The following is a 24,572-nucleotide window of genomic DNA, read 5'->3' on the forward strand; positions in this document are numbered from 1 at the left end:
CATAGAAAGAAAAAAGTACTTACTAAGAATTAAACATGAAAATTACGAGATTGAAATTATTTTAATGTCAATTTATTAAAAATGATCTAAATAAATTGAACATATAGTCAAGAAATAAAAATTAAAAGGTTAAAAAGATAAGAAGTTAAAACTACGGAAATAAGACTTACTTCCTCTTTTATTATATACTTTCGCGCTGAAGATGACCCAAAAATAGGGTCGAAATGTTCGCTATCCTCTCTTTGTATGCTTTAATATCAATATTTATTTGATTGTATTATAAATAAATGTGTTATAACATCGACACTCGACTCGTATTGCCATTATAACTGTTTTGTTTAATTTTATATTTCGAGTCTTATATTTATTAATTTTTAATTATATTTTTAAAAATTCATATTTCTTAATAAAATAAACTTCTGTCTTATATATAAATTAGTGTTTTTATCGTTTTGACAAAAAGTTTTTAATAAGTGTATTTTATTTTATATATTTATTTTAGTTTTGAATTTATAAAAATAGAATTTATGTATAATTGAAATATTCTGTTATTGCGATTAGTATTTTTTTAGAAAATTCTGCATCGATTACAGTAATTTCCTAGATATAGTAATATACATTCCGGCTTTTATAGCTGTGAAATGGTTTATTTACTATTGAATGTATGAACAATCATCACATGACTAATCTCCAAAATGGCAAATTAACTCTTGGTTAATTATTTATATGATCAAAATGGCACGATACAAATGAACAGAATTCCGACATACATACATATCGATGTTACTATTAATATCTCAAATGATTATGCTAACATTTTCATCGATATGAAACAGGAAAATTAACATCTGATATGTTATAATTGTCAATTAATTTTTTTATTTACATTGTATTTTAATTATGTTCAACGAAATTCGAGCTTTTGTGTTAAGCTTAATTAATTAATTTATATACTTTCTTCACGTAATTGAAAGAGTCATAATATTAGCCAATACTAACACATACACATATATATTAAACAAAAAAAATTATAAATAGGACATATGTCAAAATCTGGCAATCAGAAAATTCATATGCATAACTCAAAATTAAATCGTGATATATCTTTGCAGGATTCATGTAAGAATTGCTGCTATTGCACGCAATAGATAAATTATTAAGGATTAAGAATTGTTTTGAAAAAAATTACGTATAAAATTAACAACTTTGAGCAAACATCTGCAGCTCGTTAATTAAACGTCGTTAATGCGATCTTAGGAGATGCTAGTGTAGAAAAATATTATTACGACATTTTATACGTGAATCGACATAAAAACGTTCATGCAACGATGATCATAATAATATTATAAATAAAATTATAACACAGCCATTTTTTTCTCTAACTTTCGCAGCATGCTTCTTGGACTGTTGCAATAGTACATTATAATACTTATAATACGCTTTTAAAATACTCATCATTTTTTACATCCTTCGTCATTTTATATTGAAGCTAATTTATAAATATTGTGAATGTGCAAATAATATGAAAGACGTCAAGTCCAAAATGCAATGCAAATGCGTTAGTAGCTTGTTAAATTCAATTGTGACTTTTCTACTACTATTGCTTATCTCATCTTGGGAATTTTTAATTGGGGAAAGTTTCTAATAGATAATTTGGAAGATTCTAAGCAGAGGTGGTGTCAAGTGTAATAATTTGTCGAATATTTAAATTTTTGGAAATTTAAAATGTCAAAATATTTCTCTTTGTTTCATATAATAAATTAACGAGAGACTTTTCATATATGAAAAGGTATAATAAAAGACAAGAAATTTTTTTTACATTATTATACATATAAAATACTTAAAAGAGATGTGTGAGTTAAAAGCACAAGAAAAGCGGCTTACACCACATTTGCTTATATAACAACATGAAAAGTGTTTTTCGGCGCCAGCCACTATGTTACCTTCTCTTTCAGTGCGTAGAACGCTAAAGAACGGTCTCTCAGAGGAGGAGAAAAAGCACATCGCCGCCTACATCAAGGGCTACTGACTGTGATAATATTCGAAGACCACGACATGCTCTCACGGAAAACGTGGGACGAAGAGAGAGCGGGACGTCGACATCGCGAAGGGGCGGAAGCTCGGTGAAAACATCGCGATCCCCGTCGAGATCTCGGCTGCAGGATCCTGTCCACCGTTATTATCAGGATGCTCCAAAGTCGAATGACACGACTCCGTGACATGTCGTCGAGTTTGATACTCGCGTTAAGCCCCGCGTGCACTTCGTGCATACGCACCTCTGTCATTCGATTTATCAAGAAATAATAAGTAAAGGAATAATGAAAAAAAATGTGTCTCGTCTGAATGAATTAGGCAAATATTAATCGGTGATTTAGGCTTAAGAATGATTAAGTGAATGGGTTCCTCTTCGCGTCGTTCGCATGCAAAGGAAGATATCCCTTATGTATTAGAGACTCTATAAGAATTTCTTTACCTTTTGTAGATTCCCTAGTTATGTCTCTCTGTCTTGTAGAGAAATTTCTGTGTTTCACGAAACAACTTTCTTTACTTCTAAAATTTCTGAAAACTTTCACGACGTGGTTTCGTGGGATTTTCTCTATGTTGTCTTATTTTCTTGTTGAAAGTTATACGCGCGTTGCTTACATATGTATTTTAGATATTATACGCGATCGGAGGTGATAGAAATGAATAAATAAGAAAATGAGATGCTGAGTTGTTGAGTAATAAATCGATCAGCTGATAATCGGCAGATTTGAATTCGATTCCGGCCTAGTCATCTCGTAGAGAAATAAATTGAAAGAGATTTGAGTAAGAATTGCACTCATTGTGGAACAATTATAGAAACAATTGAGAATGAAAAAAATTATTTTATTATTGTGCGTGTATAAGAAGTATCGTGTTGCCTATATAATAGGGCATATATAATAAAAAGCATTTTTAATAAAAGAATGCTTATAAATAATGGAATATGCGCTGCATGTGTGTGCGATTTAAGCTGACAAAGTGTTGCATGTGATTATGCAACAGATTATTATTTTTGTTAAATGTGAATAATTGCCATAGAAGGAAATTAAAAATTGTTTAAAGGTAAGTTCAAAATATATCGATATGAGAGGGAACTGCATTTTATAATATCTTTTGAACTTATCAATTTAGATAATTCGGTGAATTGAAGCATGATATGTGTAAATTTACACTAGTTGTCACAATAGTCTTTCTGTATTTAATGATATACAAATACATGTTTTCCCGAAAGTTACTTTCTCTGGTGTGAAGATTTTTTAAATGGAATCGTTATTTTATGTATAAAAATTTTTATACTAAAAAATAGATCTAAAAAAATTTGATATTAATATTATTAGCGAAGTAGCGTGAATTGTTTTTCTTCTAAGGTATATAAGTTTATGGAGTACCACTTTTCTTGAAATCGCGGACAACAACTCAGCACCCCAATTATCAGATTCATCTATCATTGTTAATTCGACAGCGATATTCATGGAGATGAATCTTATTCGCGCGACAATTAAATATTAATTGTAATTGACTATTTACACGAATCGCGGACGCGAGACAGGGTCGACTCGATAATCATATATAAAATCACGTGCCTTGACGAATTTTTATGATCGATCGATTTTTAAGACCGACCATTCGAATAATCGACGCTTTTGCGTCGATTTGTTTGAAACGAAGAAACTGCTATTTTGCGAAATAATTATTCTAGAATGATTCCTGTCAAATAGCGAACATATCAATATATGCTGGACAACGTAAAATTCTAACAGCACGACACGCCTAGCAACTTAGATATCTTAATCATCATTTTATTATTGCGTTTCGTAGAGGCGCATAATCGCAATCATTGTAATCTTTCTGTGGAAATACTTCTTGAAATAAAATGTGAAATCATTATAAATGAATGAGAATTTTTGTAATTTTGATCCACTTTCTTTCCTTTTTCTTTTCAAATATAATTTACTTGTTTTAAAAATCTCCGAATTTGTTGAACTTCTGTAACAAAGAAGGTAAGTGTATTGAGTTAATTATATAATATAATTCAATATAATAAATATAAAATAACAAATGGATAATTATTAAATAGTTGTTATAAACCAATATTAGAATTTTTCGGATTTCAAAGTTGAATTTAGTCTTCTAATTTCTATTTGTGAATAAATAATTAAATAAAAAATTATTAAAGATATTAATTTTAATGCAAAAATTGTTATATTTTATTTTTATGTTTTTATGTATTTTAGATAAACAATAAAAATAATTATCAATTATCTATTCGAAAGTCTATTCGAAATCCATTAAAATAAAATTTAAAAAGTAAATAGAAAATTCTGAAAGAGAGAAAGTAATCTCTTATTGCGTGTAATCAATGATTAAAAATTAAATAATACAGATCTTAAACGACAATCTGAAACGATCAAAGTTATAATCTACGGAATCTAATTGGTTAAGATGGATGCACAAAAAGTGTATTATAAAAAATATATTTTTATAATAATATTTGATTTCTACGCGAAAAAATTATAATGCTGCGATTAAACATTCAGACGGGGGATGCAGAAATTGAAAGAGGTGGTTACATAACAAACTGTGCTCGAGACACATGATTTATTATTAACCTTCGTCCAACTTTAACAACATACAATATAATGTAGTAATAAAAACGCATCAGTTAAAATGTAATAATGATAGCGACGATAGGGGGAGGCTCGCGTAAGAGCGACCACATTTATCTCCACTGCGCATCCTCGGGGTTGTTTCTTCCTCCTCTTCTTCCTCGTCATCCTCTTCTCGTCTCCTAACGTGAATATCGCGCGAGCGATTCTCGAGCAAGGGATCGTTTTGGCCTGGGATAAGGGAGATTGAGGGGCGGGAAAGAGAGGGGAGTTTTGGTGGAAGCTTTGAGAGAATAGGATAGAATGTATGTGATTTTTAGCACCATATGTCGATGCCTTTGAGTTATGCTAACATTTATAATCATGTAGAAAAAACACTTTCTCCGTCACATATCTTTTCTCGCTCTCTCTGTCATCACAATCTCTCTCTTTCTCTCTTTATATTTATATATAATACATGTAGCGGAACACACACAGCCTTTCACTTCACGCCACGACAGTGCAATCACTCGAGCATTCGTGCATTTTTTTTTCATTTATTTTGTTGTAATATCGTATTAAAATGTACAGTAGCGTCGTCACGCCGGAATATCGCCTATCTAGGAATATCCGCGAAAATTTTGCCATGGATGTTCATGAAGCGTTGCAAGCTTTTAGAACGTTTAAAAATCAAATTGATTGTTTAAAAAATTGTTTTATTCATTTGACACGTATATTATATTTTTTACAATTTAGTAGATGGCGAGTTTATTTCTCATCGATAGCAATTTTATTTAATAAGAGTTGAAATAAAATTAATTAGGTTTTATATTATTTTAAATAATTCATAAAAAATTCATAAAAATAATTCATAAAAAATGCATAAAAAGTCGCAATTTGCTGAAAATAATTCCAGATAACTGAAATAATATTATTTGCTTAAAATCTTATTACTGTTAAAATGTCGGAAATAAAAAATTTTATCTTATTTTTTGATAAATATTATAAAACAAAACATCATTAAGCGACAATGAAAGACTTGCAGATGTTCCTAGTAAATTGTGCTAGAATTAGAGAGATTCAGGTGGCGATTATATAGAAGTCGGTCGAGATTCCCTTTATAGGTTCTCGAGCAATGCTGTGCGTATAAGATGAACTCGCGGGATGTCATCGCGATTCCTATTCCGAACGAGTGCAACCGTATCCTCCATTCAAGATCACACATCCGGAGGATTGAAAAATCAAAAAAAATCTTCAAATTATGGATTTAGAGCCATCGAACGGCTCTCGTGAAGCTTCGAAAGACTTCTCCAAATCACTCTCGAAGCTTTAAAAACTAGTTGCGGATTTTCGAGCTTTGTTGTCGATCTCGTCCACCTACGCCCGGAGGTTTCCTGCAATCAAGGATACGAGTAGGACTCCACGAGTACCGGAGATTCCCGAAGGTCGCATCCCTCTTGCGTTGCGAGTGTCAGTGAGGCTGAGCTGGGAAAGTTTGTTGGTAAATTCGGTTGGTCTTGCGAGCTCCAGCACGCGTGTGCCCGGGGCGATCGATCAATGGATCCTTCAGGAATCCCCGAGAGGGGACTCAAAGAGGTGATTTTATACAGAGGTGAACACGTGGTGGCGCGGGGCGCGACGGCGTCGTCGACGGCAAGATCGACGAGGACGCCGACAACGGGCGCTCGGAGACGCGATGATGCGGGACAAAGACTTCAGAGCTCATCGTGCTTCGGCCCACTGAACTCGTCGTGGGAGATGAAGCCATTCTTGTCCTTGTCTTCATGCTGGAAGATCTCCTCGACGAGTTTATCGTGATCAGCCAGCATTTTCTTCACATCTTCATTTTCCCCGGCTCCAGCTTGCTCCGCTTCTATCACTTGTTTTCGCAGGTAATCGCTCACCTACAAAAGAAAAAATTCACCACGTACGAATTAACTAAAAGTGATTAAAATAATGTGATTGTATGCAAAGAAATATACAGATTAATGTAAATTAATTGTGTTAGGTTTTAAATTAAGCTGTAAATTAAATTGAAGCAAATTATTATGTATGTATGATTAATATGAATTATTCTTACAGTACAAAATATCGTCTTGTTCAGAAAAAGGAATCTTGAATTTATTTCTCAATTTTTAAAAACAATTTATTTCTCAATTTTTATAAAAATTATTTTTGACTTTCAATCATTGTAACGTCTCGCAGCAGGCACTGATAAAGTTTATATGATGATTTTATTATATACATATCACACATATATTTTCTATAATATGATACAAATATAAAAATATAAATTATTCTATAACATTAAATTTTATCATCACCCACGCAAAAGTTCAAATACAAATAAATTGCATTAATATCTTCTACACATTAATTTAGCCGAGTTTATGAAAACAAATAGCTTGAAATCAGAGATTTATGCTCTACGACCAGCACCACAAAAGACCCAAATAAAAAGAACTTAAAGTGATCTTGCCATTGCTCTCACCTCCTCGCGGGACAGCTGATTGTCTTTGTCGGCGTCGATTTCCTTGAAAACATTAGCGGTTGGTGGTGAGTCGCTAATGTTCATGAGCTCAACCTCGAATGTAAGAGTAGCACCTGAAATCAATTACTTTTCGAATTAAAAACTTGCATGATGTAAACAAATTATAAAAATGTAACAATAAAGAATTTGCTTGTTTAATGGATAGATAGTATAATCACTGTAATATTTTTAAATATAATAAAGAATTCATTTTTATCAATTAAAAATCACTAAATTAAGATAATTTCTTTAAATTTTTTAATTCTTTTTTTACTTATATTTTAATCTACATCTGTTATATGTATATGTATATTTATCTAAAATATTTTATTAAGTTCTGTATGTGTGATATTATTAATACGATTCAGAATAAAATCACAAAGTTTAATGAAAATATTCGTTTCTTCAAAATTTACACATATATGAGAAAGATCCTCTTTTAAATTTTATTTATTTCACACTTTGCTAAGATTAAAATGTTATAAAAGATGTATTTTTTAATATCATGAATAATGCGTATAATACACTGGGAAAATCCTCTATGATGCAAATTGAGATGCGACAAGATTCCCATTTCGTGAATCAAAAGATTTATTCATTTTTGAAATACTATTAATCTGGATCTGACAAGTACTCATTAATCATTTTTAGAACGCATCGATCTGCTGTCGGGCGATAAAGCTTTTCACGCGTTTTGGTGATATACACGAGGAATACGAGCACGATATAACGACAAATCGCACAAATCAACGTGTACGATGTACAAAATACATATATAAGAGACAAAACATACATAAGGAATGAAAATATCTCTAATTGAGAGAAGAAAAGATGCAGAGCTTTTCTTAAATTATAAAAATAATAAAAATAAACAGGAAAAGTAACAGGAAAGGTAATATTGTAACTAAAATCATAAAAAGTGTGTGAGGAACGAAATCCAATTGTAAAAGGATGGATAATATCGCGCAAATCCATGCTATAAATTTAAATATCAGTCATTGCATTATATTTTCATTTATCTGTGAATTAAAGTTAATTTAGCCATTACTTCAAATATCCGCTTGTTAACGATTCGATATCCTTAATGAGTCATCTCTTTCCAGAAATAGTGCAATTCTAAAAATTAAACTTTTTAGAATAATACATTTCGACGAATTTGTCATATATTTGCAAAATTTATATTTTATTGATAAATTTATATCATTCGAATTTTAATTTACTTCTCTGATAATGACCTCTTTTTATCGATAAATATTATAAATAAGATATTATAAATATCTGAAAATAAATACTTGAAAATAAATATTTGAAAAATATCTTATATTTTCAAGTTTATTCACTAATAGAAGTATATATAATTATATTTCACTATATTTCAAAATTAATTTACTTTTTACTTGCATATATTCATCTGCAAACGATATTATATGCGAAAAATATTAAAGAGTATTTTATATACGAAAATTGTTTTGCTTTATATAAAAACAAAAAAATTCGCTTGCGTTTTATCCAAAAAAAAAGATGAATCTAGAGGAATAAAATAGTGGATTAAAGAGTAATTATTTTAAAACGATATGTTCTCTTATATATTTTTTTACCATTGATATTATTAATTAACGTTTGATTGTTTAACATTATTATAAAACTTCTTCAATAGTACTAAAAAATTTATGAAATATATTATCAAGATTAAGCTCGTAAAGTGTGACAGAATTAATCATATGTACGCATACATTTCGCCGATCGCTAATAACGTCGCATACAGAAATTTGATCGCCAATAACGGCGTCTATAGATATCTGAAATAACAATGACCAGCAAATTCGTCTGGGGAAAGGGATGGGAGGGCTAACGAAGTGTTCGGCGCGAGAGAGAATGCATACGCGCGCCCGGCACGTCCAGCCATTAATTATGGATGGTCCCGTCGCGATTAAGCCGGCCCTAATGAAATATGGCGCTTAATTATTCACTATTTAAACGAGTGAAATTAATACGGCGAATAATAATGCACCGACCGGTGTCGCTGTTGAAATTGAACGTGAGAAGTAAAGAGAGAGATGGTACCCTTTTAAATGGAATTATTTCGAGTCTCGTTTTCTCTTAGTCTTTCTCATCTTCGTCTTCTACTTATACGAGAGCAAAGATACCGATATAGATAGTTTGAAAATGAATATAAAGCTAGCACTTAACATGATTTTATAATGCAATAAATTTATAAGAAGGCTGTAGATTACAAAGTGACAAAATATTTATGTATTTCCTATATATTTATATTTATTAATTTTCATTTTTATATTATATGTTCATATAGGGAATAAATATAATTAACTGTTAATTATATAGTTTAATATTTTAATTATTTATCTATTATTATATATAATTGTATATTTTAATTATAATTATTATTATATATTTTAATATTGATATATATGCATACTTGTGTATATTTATATAATTAACATAATAGTGAGATTAGATAATGATCCTCAATAAAAGTACGGGTAATAATTACGGATTTGCGAGCAATTACAATTCAACTAGTCAAGGCTCGTATCGATTCTGAATAAACTCGCGGATTTTGCATTTAAAAAATAATACGAATAAGCAGAGAAACTGGCGCGTAACAGGCGATTTATCTACGCTGCGAAAGAGGCGAATCGTTCATCACTGTTGATTCCGCCGGTTGCAGAGAGCCGCGTAACAGTGCTCAATTTAATGGTTGATGCTTTATTGGATTTCCGTGCAATTGCATTTTTGACTTCGATTCCGCTACTAACGACTACCCTTGTATCGACCTGCCCGATATTGTTCAGCGTACTCCCCTTCTTTCCCTTTCCTCTTCCAGTTCTCTATTTCCCCCTAATCCCCTCATCGCGCACGTAAAAACGATCCCCCGTGTAATTTGAAAAATGCCCATGTCAGCATGACGCCTTTTAATCGCAATGTACACCGCTGCAGTTCAGTTGATTGGCGAATATACACCTATTGGCGCGTACCTCGATTGATAGTAGAGTTCGCTACAATTAGAGAGGCAACAGACAACTGCGTCACAAGTGTAAAAAAGTGAAGAAATTATAGCACCCGCCATTTATTCGTGGATACTTATGGTAAAATGTAAAAATTTTTAATTAAGGGGAAACAATCGCTATAATTCTTTACGTTCAAAATAATTTGTCTGGAAATAATTAAAGATTTAAATGAGGAGAAATTGCTTAATCCGTGAAAAGGCGTAAATTGTTAAATTATATTTTTATTGCAAATTTAAAAAAATAGTTTTCTGTACAGTTTTACTATACTTAACAAAGAGAGAAATTATTGTAATAATATTATAATAACCTGGAAATGCTATATAATATATAAAAAAATATATAAAGAAGATTCAATTAATTTCCTAATAAATTCTTAACAAATAACCTTATTTTATACATTACTATCTCAATATGCGTAAATAAATATTGTCTTTTTTCTCGTAAAATATTTTTAATTATAAAGAGAATTAAAAAATCGCCAGAGATTTATTCATACAAAGAAATAGATAGAAAACAATTTTAATAAAATTATTAATTAAAATCCATGCACACATACAAACATTGGATTAAAATTTTACTACTTATAAAATAAATTCTGTCGAGAATAAAAATAATATAGAATAAATAATAAAACTTTTATATTCCCCTTGCATTCATATTTATATAAGTAAGTATTAGAGAGATTATTTAATATTTAAAACTGTTCATTAAAATTTTCATACTTCGTTACAATTTATATAATATATTCTATTGATGTGTACATGTATTATTTTAATGTAATTAAACAATTAAAACGTATTTTTTATATATTTTAACATATAATTATATTCGCGTATTTATATATCAATTATATTATTATTCATTATTATTATATTATTATTATATTATTATTATTAGTTTATTAATAGTTTTATTAAGTAACAATTATATATTTTATTATTTGTATTATATAAACAGTTATATATTTATTATGATTTATTATTTTGATTTTTATAAATAACATTTTTTAAATATTTTTTAATTAATTATGTAAAAAATTTGTAAAATTATTTATTAAATCTCTTTTTCAAATTTTTAGCAAGTTTTTGTCTATAGGTATCTAATAAATTTTATTTTATTTTTGATTATTCATTAGCAATTATGATACTGATTTGATTTACAAATGATTTTTTTTTTTAAATGCCATTTCTAATACATATATATATATACATATATATATATATATGTATGTATAAATTTGTTTGTAATCTTGATATTTCATTGATGATGAAAGTAACGTGCCGGGAACAAAAACTGCAGCCAGTACTATTGGCGCAATATGACTATATATGTATATGTATTGAATATATATTATCTTGTAACATAGAGAGGATAAAAAACTTTATATATGTATGCACAAAAGTTTAATGTAAATATTTGTATATGTCTAGGTAAATATTAAGTTAAAATAATAAGTGTTAAATTAAATAGCAGAAAGTCATTACATACCACCAGGAATAACGTTTCCGGCACCTTTCTCGCCATATCCAAGTTCCGGTGGTATTGTCAACTTTCTCTTTTCACCCACACACATGTCCAAGAGACCCTGATCCCATCCTTTGATGACTTGTCCTACACCCAGTTGGAAGGTAAATGGTTGGTCTCTATCCAAGCTATAACAAAAGAGAAACAATTTTATTTAGACTTACAAATCTACATACACATAAATTACAAAAATTAATTTATTATTTTTTTCGTAAATCTGCAAACAAAATTAGTAAAATAAATTATTAATTAGTAAAATAAATTATTAAATAGTAAAATAAATTAGTAAAATAAATTATAAAATAAATTAGTAAAATAAATGAGAAAATTTACTCGATGCAATAAAAAGTATTTCTCGAATTACATTGAATCAATTATAATAAAAATTCTAATTTGAAAGCAAAGAACCAAAATGTTCGCCGAGACGAGTTCCACGATGACTTATTCACGTCGAGAGCCAAAAGCAACACGACGCGAGAAGAGGAGCGAGAGCTGTCACAGCGAACTAATTGGAAAACGTGCGGAACAATTGAGTTCCATTTTGCGGTACCGCGAACTTTCGCCAAGAATTTACCATTGTGCCAGAACCGAATGCAACTCGCATGACTGCGCTTGATATTTCGTGCTAAGTCGAGAGGCTTAAGTCATTATTAGAGGTGTCAATTTGTCGAGGTCTATAATAAAGAGAGAAACAGAGAGAGAAAGAGAGAGGGCGAGAGGAAAAGGCAGAGTGAGAGTAGACATTTGGGCGGTCGTTCTGGCGAAAATCGACGATTTCCACCAGGAATATTCAGTTTGAACCAGCAAGGCAAAATCGACGGTGCATCTTCCTCTGAGTCTCATTCAAGATACCTCGACATGCGCGTCTAAGGACGTTGCGACATTGGGCGCGTACACGAGCTGGAAGTAACGTCTGGCAATGTGCTACTAAATGCAGTCAGGTGAAATGTTTCGTGCGCGAGTGCTAATGTAGACGCAAAGCAATATATAGATGTAGAGTAATAATATATTAAACTTAAAAAAAAATGAAAATATGTATATACGTAGTATGACAGTAGTGTAGGCTTAAAAATGAAAAAGAAATGAACTATAAAGTTGGATGATTTAAGTAACTTTATAAACAATCTTGAGAGAGAAAGAGAGAGAATTCACAGATAATTTCTTACATATTTGTGTCTGCAAAATGAGAAATATAAAAACAGAAATATAAAAAAGAAAGAAAAAAGTCTCCCATTATTTCATTCTTATTCATACAAATATTAATCTAAATTAATAATCTAAATTATAAATTTTTTATTAGAGAATAATTTTGCACAGAAAATGTAAAAATTATACAGATAGAAAAAAAGATTCTCTATACCCAAACATTCTCTTTTAGTATAATTTGTACTTGTGCGGTAAAATGAGCTCGCACAATGTGCGGAAATTATACTGAAAACTAAAGAGAACATTCCTTTCATTCGTTTTCTTTACATGCAATATTTCGGGATAAACATAGAGAATAGAAGAGAGGTATTATATTTTCTGAATAAATCGTACACTGTATATACATCTCTTTTCTCTCGTTTTTTGGTCTATATCGTTAAAATTTCCAGAATAAAATTTAAGAAAAAAAATAACTAAATATGTACATATATTTTTTTTCTCACAAAAATATAATCACGCACTAGCTGTTTCTATTATTTTACTAGCAATATACTCAGAAATGATCTTTTCTATCCAGCTCTTTATTCTTGAACTCTATTTCGTACAGCTCAATTTAACTTTATCAAGATACATGTTAACTGCGAGTGGGAAAAACGATATTGAGTATCTCGGACGCAATATCATCGGATCGATCATTTTTTCTGCCATTCTGGAGCGCAGATGATATAGTCAATTTTCAGCGTTATTGGTTTCCGGCTACCTTGCTACGGAGGCAAGTCTTCACCATGAAAGCAGATTACTTTTTTAGTGATCGGCCATATTAATATATATAACGCATTTTCCGTAGCATTTTTAACCCCTGCAACCTTTCTTATAGTGCACACATTTATTATAATTTATTAATATGTACAAATATTATTAATAAATTATAATAAATGTACATTAATATATATTTATTATAATTTATTAATAATATTTATTTCTCTATATTTCGTAATTTAGAATACGCAGATCTAAAGTTATCATCTGTGATAGCTAATATTTATGCGAAAAATAGTTTGCCCTGCTCGACCTTTTATTTCGATCCAATCTGATCAATATATTTTATAATATGCACATATACATGATCATGACTAGTATTATTTCATAGAGTTTTGCGTTGACTTTCTATCGAAAAATATTTTTTAGTACTTCTATTCCCCGGATCTATCCAGGGCAATTTGGCAGTTTTTTTTTAACGCAAACGATAAGCGTAACAGACTTTGGTTTGCGGATGGTATATATACCTACATATATATATATATATATATATATATATATACCTTTTTCCAAGAGAAAACATCAATATTTTAATAAAAAAGTGACTAATATGATATTTTGTTCTTGAAAAAGAGAACGTTAAATATTATATTTTTAACGCTAATAATCTGTTTTGATAGACATCATTTAGAAATGACAAGCAATAATTCGAGATCTAAAAGGCACTATATTAAAACAAAAATCTAAAACATTGATTAAAGCAAGATATAGACACTGCATATCTATTTTACTTCTGAAAATTATATTAAAATTAATGTAGAAACACTCTTTAAACTCTATGAAAAAATCTAGAATAATATTTAAATCTATAATAATTTTATCTATAATAAAATCATGTTCCATAAGAAAATATATACGTATTGTTTTAAGCTACCGTTATATTCTATTTTACTAAATAATTTTAATGGCGTGTTAGAGTCGATTACAGCTAATTGCATCTTTGTGCAGCATCCTTTTCCTACATAAGGTGCGGTAAGTACTTTCCAGATACTCGAGAATTTCTCCGTGTTCGCACTCAGGGTCCATTTCCCTTTAAACTTTCTCCTAACTCCTGAAAACGTTTCCAAGTGTAATGGCACAAGTTATAGATATCTCAAGCTAATCTCGTCAATGAGCAGCAACTATATCTAATTATATTACTGTTCGTACGCTATTAATGTATCCGTCTATCATTATATTAACATTAGCGCCAAATTACTCATATTATACTGGACTATAAAGCACAAATATCGACACATAATCATCTGCTTCGTTTCAATGTCTTTCATCCGACAGATTGTTAATATAACGATGTATCGATGATGAAGCGTTTAAATTGTATAGAACTGAAAATCGAACATTACTTTCAGTCAGGTAGAAATATTGCTTATTTAACCGTTTCGAGGTAGTTTTCATTTTCCAAGCGATTAAATTGAATATTCTGTATATTGGCTATACATGAATAAGCCAAGCCATTTAAAAACACATTTGACAAAAATATAAATGTTATTCTTCAATAGAGTTTAAAATAGCTGTCAGCTTTTTATGAAATATATCTCAACAAAAAATAAATTTTATATTATTATTCCGTTTTATCATTGAAATTTAATTCGATTATATTTTTATTTAATAAGAATATTCATGTCACTCATTCGTAAAATACCTACTAATAGAATAAATTAATAGAATAAATCCAATGAATCCAATTAAATTCAGAATTGTATGATCCTCTCTTTACAATTTCTCAAAATAATAATATTGAATAAAACTGTTGAGGAGAATTTTAAATGAGAAAGCATCCATTTACTTACTTACTTACGTTATAATAAGCATCGCGTGCTATTGTGTATGCATTCATTTATTATTTCATTAATTATTTTATTAATAGAAATTTTATGATGCCACTCATGTGTCTCTAAATTAATTTATTTATTTGGGAAATTCCATAATTAAGAGATCTAGTACTGCACCAAGCTATCATACTTTAATATAGATACGAAATGGTTTCATTCCCAACGATGTAACGATGGCGAGTTAGCAATACGATGGTTTTTGCATTTTACAGGATAATTTGCGATGCATCGGCGAAATGCATCCCAGGGCGATGCAGGAGGAAAGACCCGATCGAAAAGCTCTTCGAAATATGTTAAATGCGTTTTATAATATCGACATCGCATAAATAAAATAGTAGATTAATATTATAATATAAAATATATGCGTACGTGAATCACTATATGTTTTAATAACTCTTTATTAATCTTTGTAATTAACTTTAATAAATAATAATTATCCTAATATATATAATTTTTATAAAAACATGTTCGTTATGCAACATGAATAAATTTTTTCGAAAGTTTATTGCTTTGATTATCATTTGTGTTTTATTAATTATTGTATAATTATACAACAACAGTATTTTTTATAGAAGAAAAAACAAGTATTTAATAGAATATTTTATATAATTTTATATATTTTTTAATATATTTAGAAACAACAATGAAAAATCTCTGCAATTCAAAATCTGCATATGTTAACAAGCAAATATATTTTCCTAACATACTTATTTATTTTTAAAATTGTTTACAGAAAATTCAAATATTATGAAAAATGTATATTATTATAACATTTTTCAACTGCTGCAAATATTCGATTCAGAAGATATATATCGAAAGTGTGTATCGCTGGAATGCTTGGTCCTATATTGAATCCAATTCATCTCTAGAACAGACCTTGCTTTCCTTGTATGTGTGTAATTTAGTATTTCATCTTTTCAAGTTTTCAAGTATGTCTCCTGTCAAGAGCCCAACAAGTAGTTAAATAGACGCTATGGGCGGCACATTGGTCTGCCAAGGGAATTACGAATTACATGGCTTCAAATTACATCAGAGGCAGGGACGAGGGATAAGGAAACCGAAAAAAGGCCGGGCACGTCCGAGTTCCGGACGTACAGCGAATAGACGTCGTCGTAAAATGTCACAGGCGAGGAATAACGCTCGAACACGAGAAAGAGAAACAACGAGATCAAGAAGGACAGAGGAACAAGATGCTGGGAGAAGAAGGCGAAGCAATTGCTCTGAGACTTCTGGCCACTAAAAAATTCCAAAAGACCGAATCTCGTTGTCATCTTTTTCCCAACGTCCTTGTGCATGCGCTTCATGGGCTTTCGTGTGTGGATACGTATGTATGTATATCGCGGTGAGATATTTAAATATTCAAACGATTCCTTTCCGAGAATCGCGCTTGGGTACATATGTTAATATATATAACGAGAAATAAATATAGGATGTATTAAAAAGTAAACACCAAATATGCATGATTTAATCTAACCCAGAAAAATTAAATCTTTAGTTAATAAAAATGTTAATTAATACAATTATTATTAAAATATTTTTTAATACACTTAAATTTGTGACTTAAACTATTACAAATTTATTATATTAGCTTTAAGATTTTATATTTTTAATATACATGTTATGGTAAATACTTGGAATATTTTTAACGAAATAATTTTAATTTTTAAAATCAAATATAATTAAAATTCTTTTTAAAGTTACAAGAGATATTTTCAAATATATATATTTTACTGACTTTTAAATCGAAAAATAATGATGAATATAAAATTAAGTAGAGGATTTTAGAAATTACTTTTTACAAATTTGTTATAATTCTACTTTGATTTAGCTTAAAAGATGTACCTTTTTATAATTTAAGTTTCATAAATAACATTCTGCAAAGCATGATGTGTTTATTAATATTATATTAAATGTCTATTAATATCTTACTGATGATAAGAGATTAATTGTAGGAGAACCGAAAAACTGTGAAGAAAAAAATAGAAATAAGAAAGAAAGGTGAAGCAATGACTGCGGCTGGGATGGAAACCAAATTTTTTCAAGGCGCGAAAAAAGGAGAAAAAGACAAGGGTGTGAAAAACTAGTTAGCTCTCCTTCGTGATGGTATTTGCATATACTTGTGGTGGAGCGAGGCACTCTCTAAAAACATAAATCGTGCTATATACGGAGATTCCAACGAAGGATGAAACAAGAACGATGGAGAGATAAACAGAAGGTTAGAAAAAGAGAAAGAGAGACGGAGGAAGAGTAAAAATGGGTAGGTTATACCACACATACAGAGAGATAGATAGATAAAGAGAGAGAGAGAGAGAGAGAGAGAGAGAGAGAACCAGAAATAATGAATAGATGATGAGAGACAAGACTAACCGGAAGAGAAGGAAGAAAAAAGGGCCGGCGGAAAGAATCGCTATCAAAGAATATCGCCCCTTGCGTAGCAACGGTTCTCGTTAACATATCAAAGGGTCGCGGCGATATTTAAATTTATTCCTCTCTAGTAGCGTAGCACCTTTGCGCGGTTTTACGTATCGAGACCGCGTTGTGCGAGCACCACCGTGGACGTGTATATTCGAGGGAAACGGAAGGAGGGAGAAAGTTCTCTCTTTGAGCTTTTCATAAAGGTCGCTTGTAGTCGGACGAAAAAGCTCGTTTTTCTCATGGAATCCGTTCTTATCCCAGTTTCCGCGATCACGGAATGCTTTCCACCGATACGCAGCTTCCCCATTGTCCACCAATAAAGTAAAGGGGGGTTTATTTTTTAAGACGATAAGGCAAGACCCTCGATTGTTCCTTAAGATGTTATTTCTTTCAGAGATGGTCGTGCTCGCTTTTCGTATTGTATTCTTTTAATAAGGTATTGAATAAATTTTGATTATTTGATATAATAATATTGATATAAATATACAATCGAATATTGTGTGTGTGATTATTTTAATATATTTTTAGAAATGATTTCTCTTGAATTAGATATTATATATTTTTTATAATTTTAATAATTAAAATTAGATAATCGAAAATGTGGCTTCTGTTATTTAGTTTGATTTTCTATTTAAAAAATAATAATAAAAAAGACTATAGTAAGAAAAATTTTTTAGATTATTTCTCGTATAAATAAGATGCTTTAAAAAGGGGCGCATCACAAAATGTTGCAAAGCATCACAAATAACTCATGCATGAGATATTACGTGTAATATCTCATTTACAAGCCCTTGTGTTTTAGTTACATCACTTTTAACGACCACTCATGCGACTTGCCTGAAGTGTCGCGCGAAGAAAGGAGCAACAACGTAAGAATTTATTACACCATTACGTGTCGACACTGGCTGGCTCTCTCGGTCTGATATTCGGAAGTGCTTCTGCGAAACATCGTTGCAGGTTCTCGTTTACATCGTAACAAAATTTACAAACTATCTTCTTTATGTGTATTAAAATCAAGTTATATTTATTCAAAAATAAAGCTCGTCGCAGTCATGTATTATGTATGAAAATTGTGCAAATGTTTATTCGTGTATCTTATAAATAAGGTACTTGTATAAAAAATTAGAATATGCAAAAAATTCTTTATACAAAGTATTTATTTTTTTTTGCATTTATTGCAAATCGACTTCAAACTGATGTTGATTTCTTTGAAAGATAGAAAAAGATCTCGATCTTTTAATTTAATTTAAAATATATGCATCTCACATTCTCTAATTATTCTTAAATATCTGCAAGATTTCATTCCGCATTGAAATGCATAATTTCAATAGATTCGAGACAAAGAGATCTTGTCTGTGTGATTTATCACGACGACAATTGTCATTGAATTCGAAGACTCGAGAGCCGGAAAGCCGCCGATTCATCGTCTTTCACCGTAGTTCCGTCTTTCCCGATTGCTCGCGTAATACGAGGGGATTTCGCATAAACAGTCTGATAAAAAGCATCGCTGCTGCGTTAAATGCAGATTAGCCCCCTCCTGCTCGTAGGCGTATAATGCGCGAAAAAGTGAAAACGTTGCCTCGGGATCGCGGCCCCATCAAGGGCTCGTGGGATAAGTAAGAAGGGCTATTTTTCAGTGGCGGCGCTTTATCCGGGACACGGCGACACCGTGTAATACCGTGGCTTATATGCATTCATAAGATATTCATAAGGCCTCACCCCGCGCTTCAATTCTCGCGGACGACAAAAGGGCGGCTCGACGGCCACCTCCTGGCCCTCGCATAAGGGATCAGTAGTCGGATATGATATCGCCTGTGCGTCTCCTCCGGCCTCGCGCTTCCTCAAAACGAGTCCAAGTTTCGCGAGCTGCGCGTCTCCGGAAATTACTATGAACTTTCGTACAGATTGAAAAAGTTTTTCGAAAAGTGTTTCGATTGTTAAGGCGCGACACCCACGCTTTCCACGCGGCGTCGAGGAAACCGTCTCGTTGGAACTTTTATCGTGACTTGGCTCCTTATTTTCGCCATTCGCGAGGACGCAAAGTTACAGCCAATCGAATAATATCCTTCCCCTATAGGCTACTTATAAAGTATTTATTAAGATTATTACTAAGATTATTGATTAGAAAATATTTTCTTGTTCTAATAGAATGTAATTTTCGCGCGAAGATAATGGACGATCATTATCTCCAACTTTTCGCCGCGACCTTCTGGCTGATTTATTTTTCTCGTCTTCGTTAAGAAGTGTCTTTGGAACCGTCATACGATAACGGCATCTCTCCCTGGAGACGGCGTGAAATTGTCTTAGTGGTTGGGCCATCTTGTCGCAAAGTTTTCTTTCTCGACATTATTATCACACCCCGCACAGTATTTCATAAAATATAAAAGTATAATGCGTTAAGATTTGTGGCATTATTCGTAGTTAATCTTCTTATTATGCTATTATGCTTTCAGCTTTTCCTTCTCTTTATGCTTCTTAATAGCTTAGCGAGAAAAAATTCTGCAAAAACTTAAGCTTTTTTATAGCCTACAATAACTATAAAGTTAGGTAATTTTTTTCCTTTATAGAGTCTTTTAAAATATTTGTAAAAGGTTATACTTATTATATTATTATAATTTAATTTAAGGCCAATTTATACCTTGCAATATGTTCATATGTTTATCTGTAAGATTTAATATCTTAATTATTCAATATTTAATATTTTAATGATATTTAATTAAAATAATTAAAATATTTAAATGATTCAATATTTTAATTATTTGATTTAATAATTGTTTATCTTTTTTGTTTTTTTAACAAATATAAAATACTTATTTAAACTGTTTTATTAAAATATGATGAGCATAAATTATTTCTTATATTCAATTTTTTGACAAGGATTCAAAATTAATATATCAACATTAAAAGAAGAATAAACTAAAAATACATTAATTTTTAATTTTTATTTTTTAAGTAAAGAATTATAAGAATTGCTATTCTTTTGAGATTAATTCTCCATGAAAATCTAAACATTAAATGAATTTTCTACTTTTTTATTTATTATATTCATATTCCGAACGACGAGAATGTGTACGTTTTAGCTTCATTGGTCGTTAATTGCAATTTTTAAGGCGAGTTCTGGATGGTTTCTTGATAAGTTAAGTAGAAAGCACGTCTTCTTAACGCTCCAACCGCTGCAGCTTCTACAAGACAGCAGCATAGGCACAACGTCGTGCTTCGCTGTAAATTCCGCATGTTCGCTCGATGGGGTGGCTTAATGCAAATTTAGGTAGGTTGCTGGCGCGCGCATGCGGCTTTCAGATCCCGTAGACTCGGGCTAATTAATTTATAGACTGCGCCCTTATCTGTTGCTGGCGCCTACTATACAGCTACTACTGTCGGGTAGTGGTCGGCAGCGAGTTGCGCCCTAAGTGCGCCAACAGGAAACCCAGTTACCGTAGATCCGTGGCGATAACGTTCTTCCTTCTTCGCCTGCCCGAAATCTACTACCAGACTTCGACCGAAAGTTAGACGAGAAGGGAGCGCATCTGGGAATCGCAAATGACTTTTGTGGGGTCCAGCTCGAGCAACCATCTAGCTCTCGTTTGAGATTGAAGATAGTCTTATTGAGATGATTAGTCCGTTAATGTTGAGTGCTGCACAAACTTTATGCTCGAAGATCCAGAATTTCTCTTTAAATATAAATTAAATTTTAAATCCCCCCTAAAAAGGGCAAAAGTAAGATCTTTTCTAATTATCTGTCACATCTTCGTTTAGGCATCGATTCAATTTTCAAAGTGCCAACTGCATCAAAACGTCAATAATAAAACAACGCCGTAAAAAAGTCGCGCAAATCAAATTTCTCGTTCGAAACAAAACAATCGTGATAAATGAAACAATAAATATTCGTTTATCGATAAACGATTTTTTATTGATAAACGAAGTAGTTATCATGCGTCATCGAAATAAATGGCATCCTCTCTATGTATGTGTTAAAAAACAAAAAAATTTCGTGCATTTCATGCCGCGCGACTCTTGATCGCTAATCGAAAAAAAAATAAAAAAATAAATAAAAGTGAAAAATGAAAAAGGGACTGAAAAATAAAAATCATCCGGCGATTCGGGATGCATCGGTGCGTCATCGGCGCATCCCGATGCTGACGCTGTCGTCGACGATGTCGGCGCCGCGAAGCGTAGGTGCTAGAGCTCGTTAGATCACTCGAGCACCCTGTGAACGCTGTTAATTGCATCGCGCCGGTGCACGCACCGATTTAGTTTATCGCTCGGCTTGTCGGCGCAGCCAGAGTCGACTATGAGAACAGCGAGGAGCGACGAGACGACAGTACACGCGTCAACTTTGTACGAGTGTGCGACACTGTGTATACAGGATGATAGGGACCAATCGAATTTTCCCGGGTAGAATCCTTGTGGTGGAATAGAATTGTAGATAAACTGAGTATTCAGGCTGGTGGCCACGAAAGCTTTTATACGAATGCATTATGGTTGGCGGTGAAAAGGTCAGCAGATGGTCACTGATGGAAATTGGCTTTTTAATTGGCAATGTGTGCCCGGATATTTTTCATGGAATTTAGTCTATCTCGTTGATCGGCGGAAGGGAAGAAAATCGATGGGTAGAAATAAAACATGAGGAACGAGAAATTTTTCAACGATTCAAAAATGAGCGTCTCACGCGTGCAACGTATTCCTTAATCAGCGTTCAAATTCGCTTGAAGGTACGTGCAAAATTTAATTATTGCAAGCCTCTTCTTAAAGAAATACTTTCCAATCTATCTAGCACGAAATAATTTAATTTAAATATAATTTAAATATAATTTAAATATTAAAATATAATTTAATTAATTTAAATATAAAACAATCACTATATTCGTTAATTTTTATAATGCTTATGCAGTGATCGAAATAAATCGCTGGAATAAATTATTTATTACGCACATTCTTGCGACAGATATGAACGCGAGCGTAAATTAAGACCAGCACAAGTCGATTCGAGTATCCATCGGTGATCGTGGTCTCGAAAATAGAGTGCAGATGGGTCGTGGCGTTGCGGTAGAGATAACAGCAGATAGCATTGCATATTTCATACTGCACTATACGTAACGCGATGCAGACCCCGCATGGGAAATCCTAACGCGACGGTATGTCCGAGTTCCGCATCGTGTAAACTAGAGTAAAGCTCATCCATGGAAAACGGTGTCACGGAACCGAGACAAATTCATCTCGCATGTTGATCCATTTTCTCTCCCCCGTGTTGATCTATTTTCTTCCGTGTCAGGATGACGAGGTATAATCCTGTTATACTAATCGTTTAATCCGTTTTCATCTAACTGCCGCAACTTATTAAAAGCGTCAGATTTAAACGACGTCTTGTTATGATGCTTTAAACAAAATCAAATTTTAAGGTAAACTTGTCACAATCGTATCATCTTGCTCACTCAAAATATGAACGAAAATATCTATAATTGATTAGCTCTACAAGATATAATGCAATCTTAATTTAAATGAAATTTAATTTCAATCTTAATGAAATATGATATTAATTTTGTTACTGCTTATTTACATATATTTAATTATAAAGTTAAATAATTATAAAGGTTCTAAATAAGGTATATTCTACATGAAATCTCGTCAAATTTTATTTTATTACGAGTTAGTGAAAAGTGATGAAAATTTTTCAAAAGCGATGCTAAAATAAGTTTAGCAGTAAAAGTAATAATAAAGTATAATTTAATATTGAAGATTAATAGATTCCAATCTTGCCCGCAAAGTCGCTCGAATCGCGAAGCTGCAAGATTCATTGTTGTTAAATCGACTGGAATGCTTCCATAATTCTTCAGTATTTTTTTCCTCCAGGTCTACTTTTTTATTTTTTCACCAGTCTAATTACTGACTTTAGGACAGAATTTTCGTGGAAATAAAAAAGTAAAGAAGTCAAAGAAGAAATTTTACTTTGCCGAGCACAGTATCAAGGAAATGAAAAATGATTCTCGAATATAATTTTTCGTTTCTTATTACTCGCATTATTGAGAGTTTCAAAAGAAGTTCAAAAGATTTGAAATTTATATCAAATCAATATTTAAAGTGAGAGAGGAGTTTAATCCGAGTAAATATGATTTTAATGCATGTTTAATATTATATAGTTGAAGAATTCCCTAAGAAGTTCGAGTTCCAACGAGATCTTCCCGAAAACAGGAAGGTGCAGTCCCATTTCATGGGATCGGAATCATCTAAGTAGAGACATATCCAGCTTTAGCAGCATCAGATCAGCATTAAGCAAGGAAAGGTAATGGATTTCTAAAAACTTTATCTCTTTAGGGATAAGGAGGGAGACTTTGTGTCCGCCAAAGAATATGAAGTTTCGAATCACGGAATTAGCGGGTCTCTAATAGGTCTCACTGAAAGACTCGCATAAGACTACCGAAAGTTTTCTGTTCTAATGGACAAAAGAAGTTTCTCCCTTACTTGGCTGAACAACCGAGACTTAAGAAGAACCCGGGAAAAGGCTGTCGGTGAAACCAACCGAAAGTTTTTACGCATATTGCGAGTTACAAGCTAAGACAAAATGAAAATATTACGTACGATAAAACACGGTTGTAAAATACGTTATTTCTATTATTTATTAAGGCTTAAGATTATTCTTAACTTTCGTATTTCTATTTTATCAAAAAAA

The 24,572-nt window shown here is 31.6% G+C and overlaps 2 protein-coding genes across 8 annotated transcripts in view; one reads left to right on the forward strand and one right to left on the reverse strand.

Moving 5' to 3' along the window:
• LOC145972449 (FH1/FH2 domain-containing protein 3-like) overlaps positions 1 to 3,920 on the forward strand; it is a 166,640-nt gene extending 162,720 nt beyond the window's left edge. For all 5 annotated transcript variants that reach the window (XM_083101075.1, XM_083101072.1, XM_083101073.1 and 2 more), the window contains one exon: positions 1,956 to 3,920. In XM_083101075.1, the coding sequence (XP_082957201.1) occupies positions 1,956 to 2,029 (74 nt within the window). In that variant the 3' untranslated portion in view covers positions 2,030 to 3,920. The remainder of the gene's footprint in view (positions 1 to 1,955) is intronic.
• Positions 3,921 to 4,591: 671 nt separating this feature from the next.
• The window catches only part of Fkbp14 (peptidyl-prolyl cis-trans isomerase Fkb14), a 167,510-nt gene continuing 147,529 nt past the window's right edge, over positions 4,592 to 24,572 (reverse strand). For 2 of the 3 annotated variants that reach the window (XM_083101099.1, XM_083101097.1), the window contains 3 exons: positions 11,658 to 11,821; positions 7,090 to 7,214; positions 4,592 to 6,514 (listed from right to left, as the gene is read on the reverse strand). In XM_083101099.1, coding sequence (XP_082957225.1) covers positions 6,326 to 6,514; positions 7,090 to 7,214; positions 11,658 to 11,821 — 478 coding nt within the window. In that variant the 3' untranslated portion in view covers positions 4,592 to 6,325. The remainder of the gene's footprint in view (positions 6,515 to 7,089; positions 7,215 to 11,657; positions 11,822 to 24,572) is intronic. The other variant, XM_083101098.1, reaches the window with a different exon arrangement.

Source organism: Camponotus vicinus, unplaced genomic scaffold, assembly GCF_025532165.1.
Source record: "Camponotus vicinus isolate PSW18456_S1 unplaced genomic scaffold, iyCamVici1.0 SCAF_5, whole genome shotgun sequence".
In the NCBI taxonomy this organism is placed as follows: domain Eukaryota; kingdom Metazoa; phylum Arthropoda; class Insecta; order Hymenoptera; family Formicidae; genus Camponotus; species Camponotus vicinus.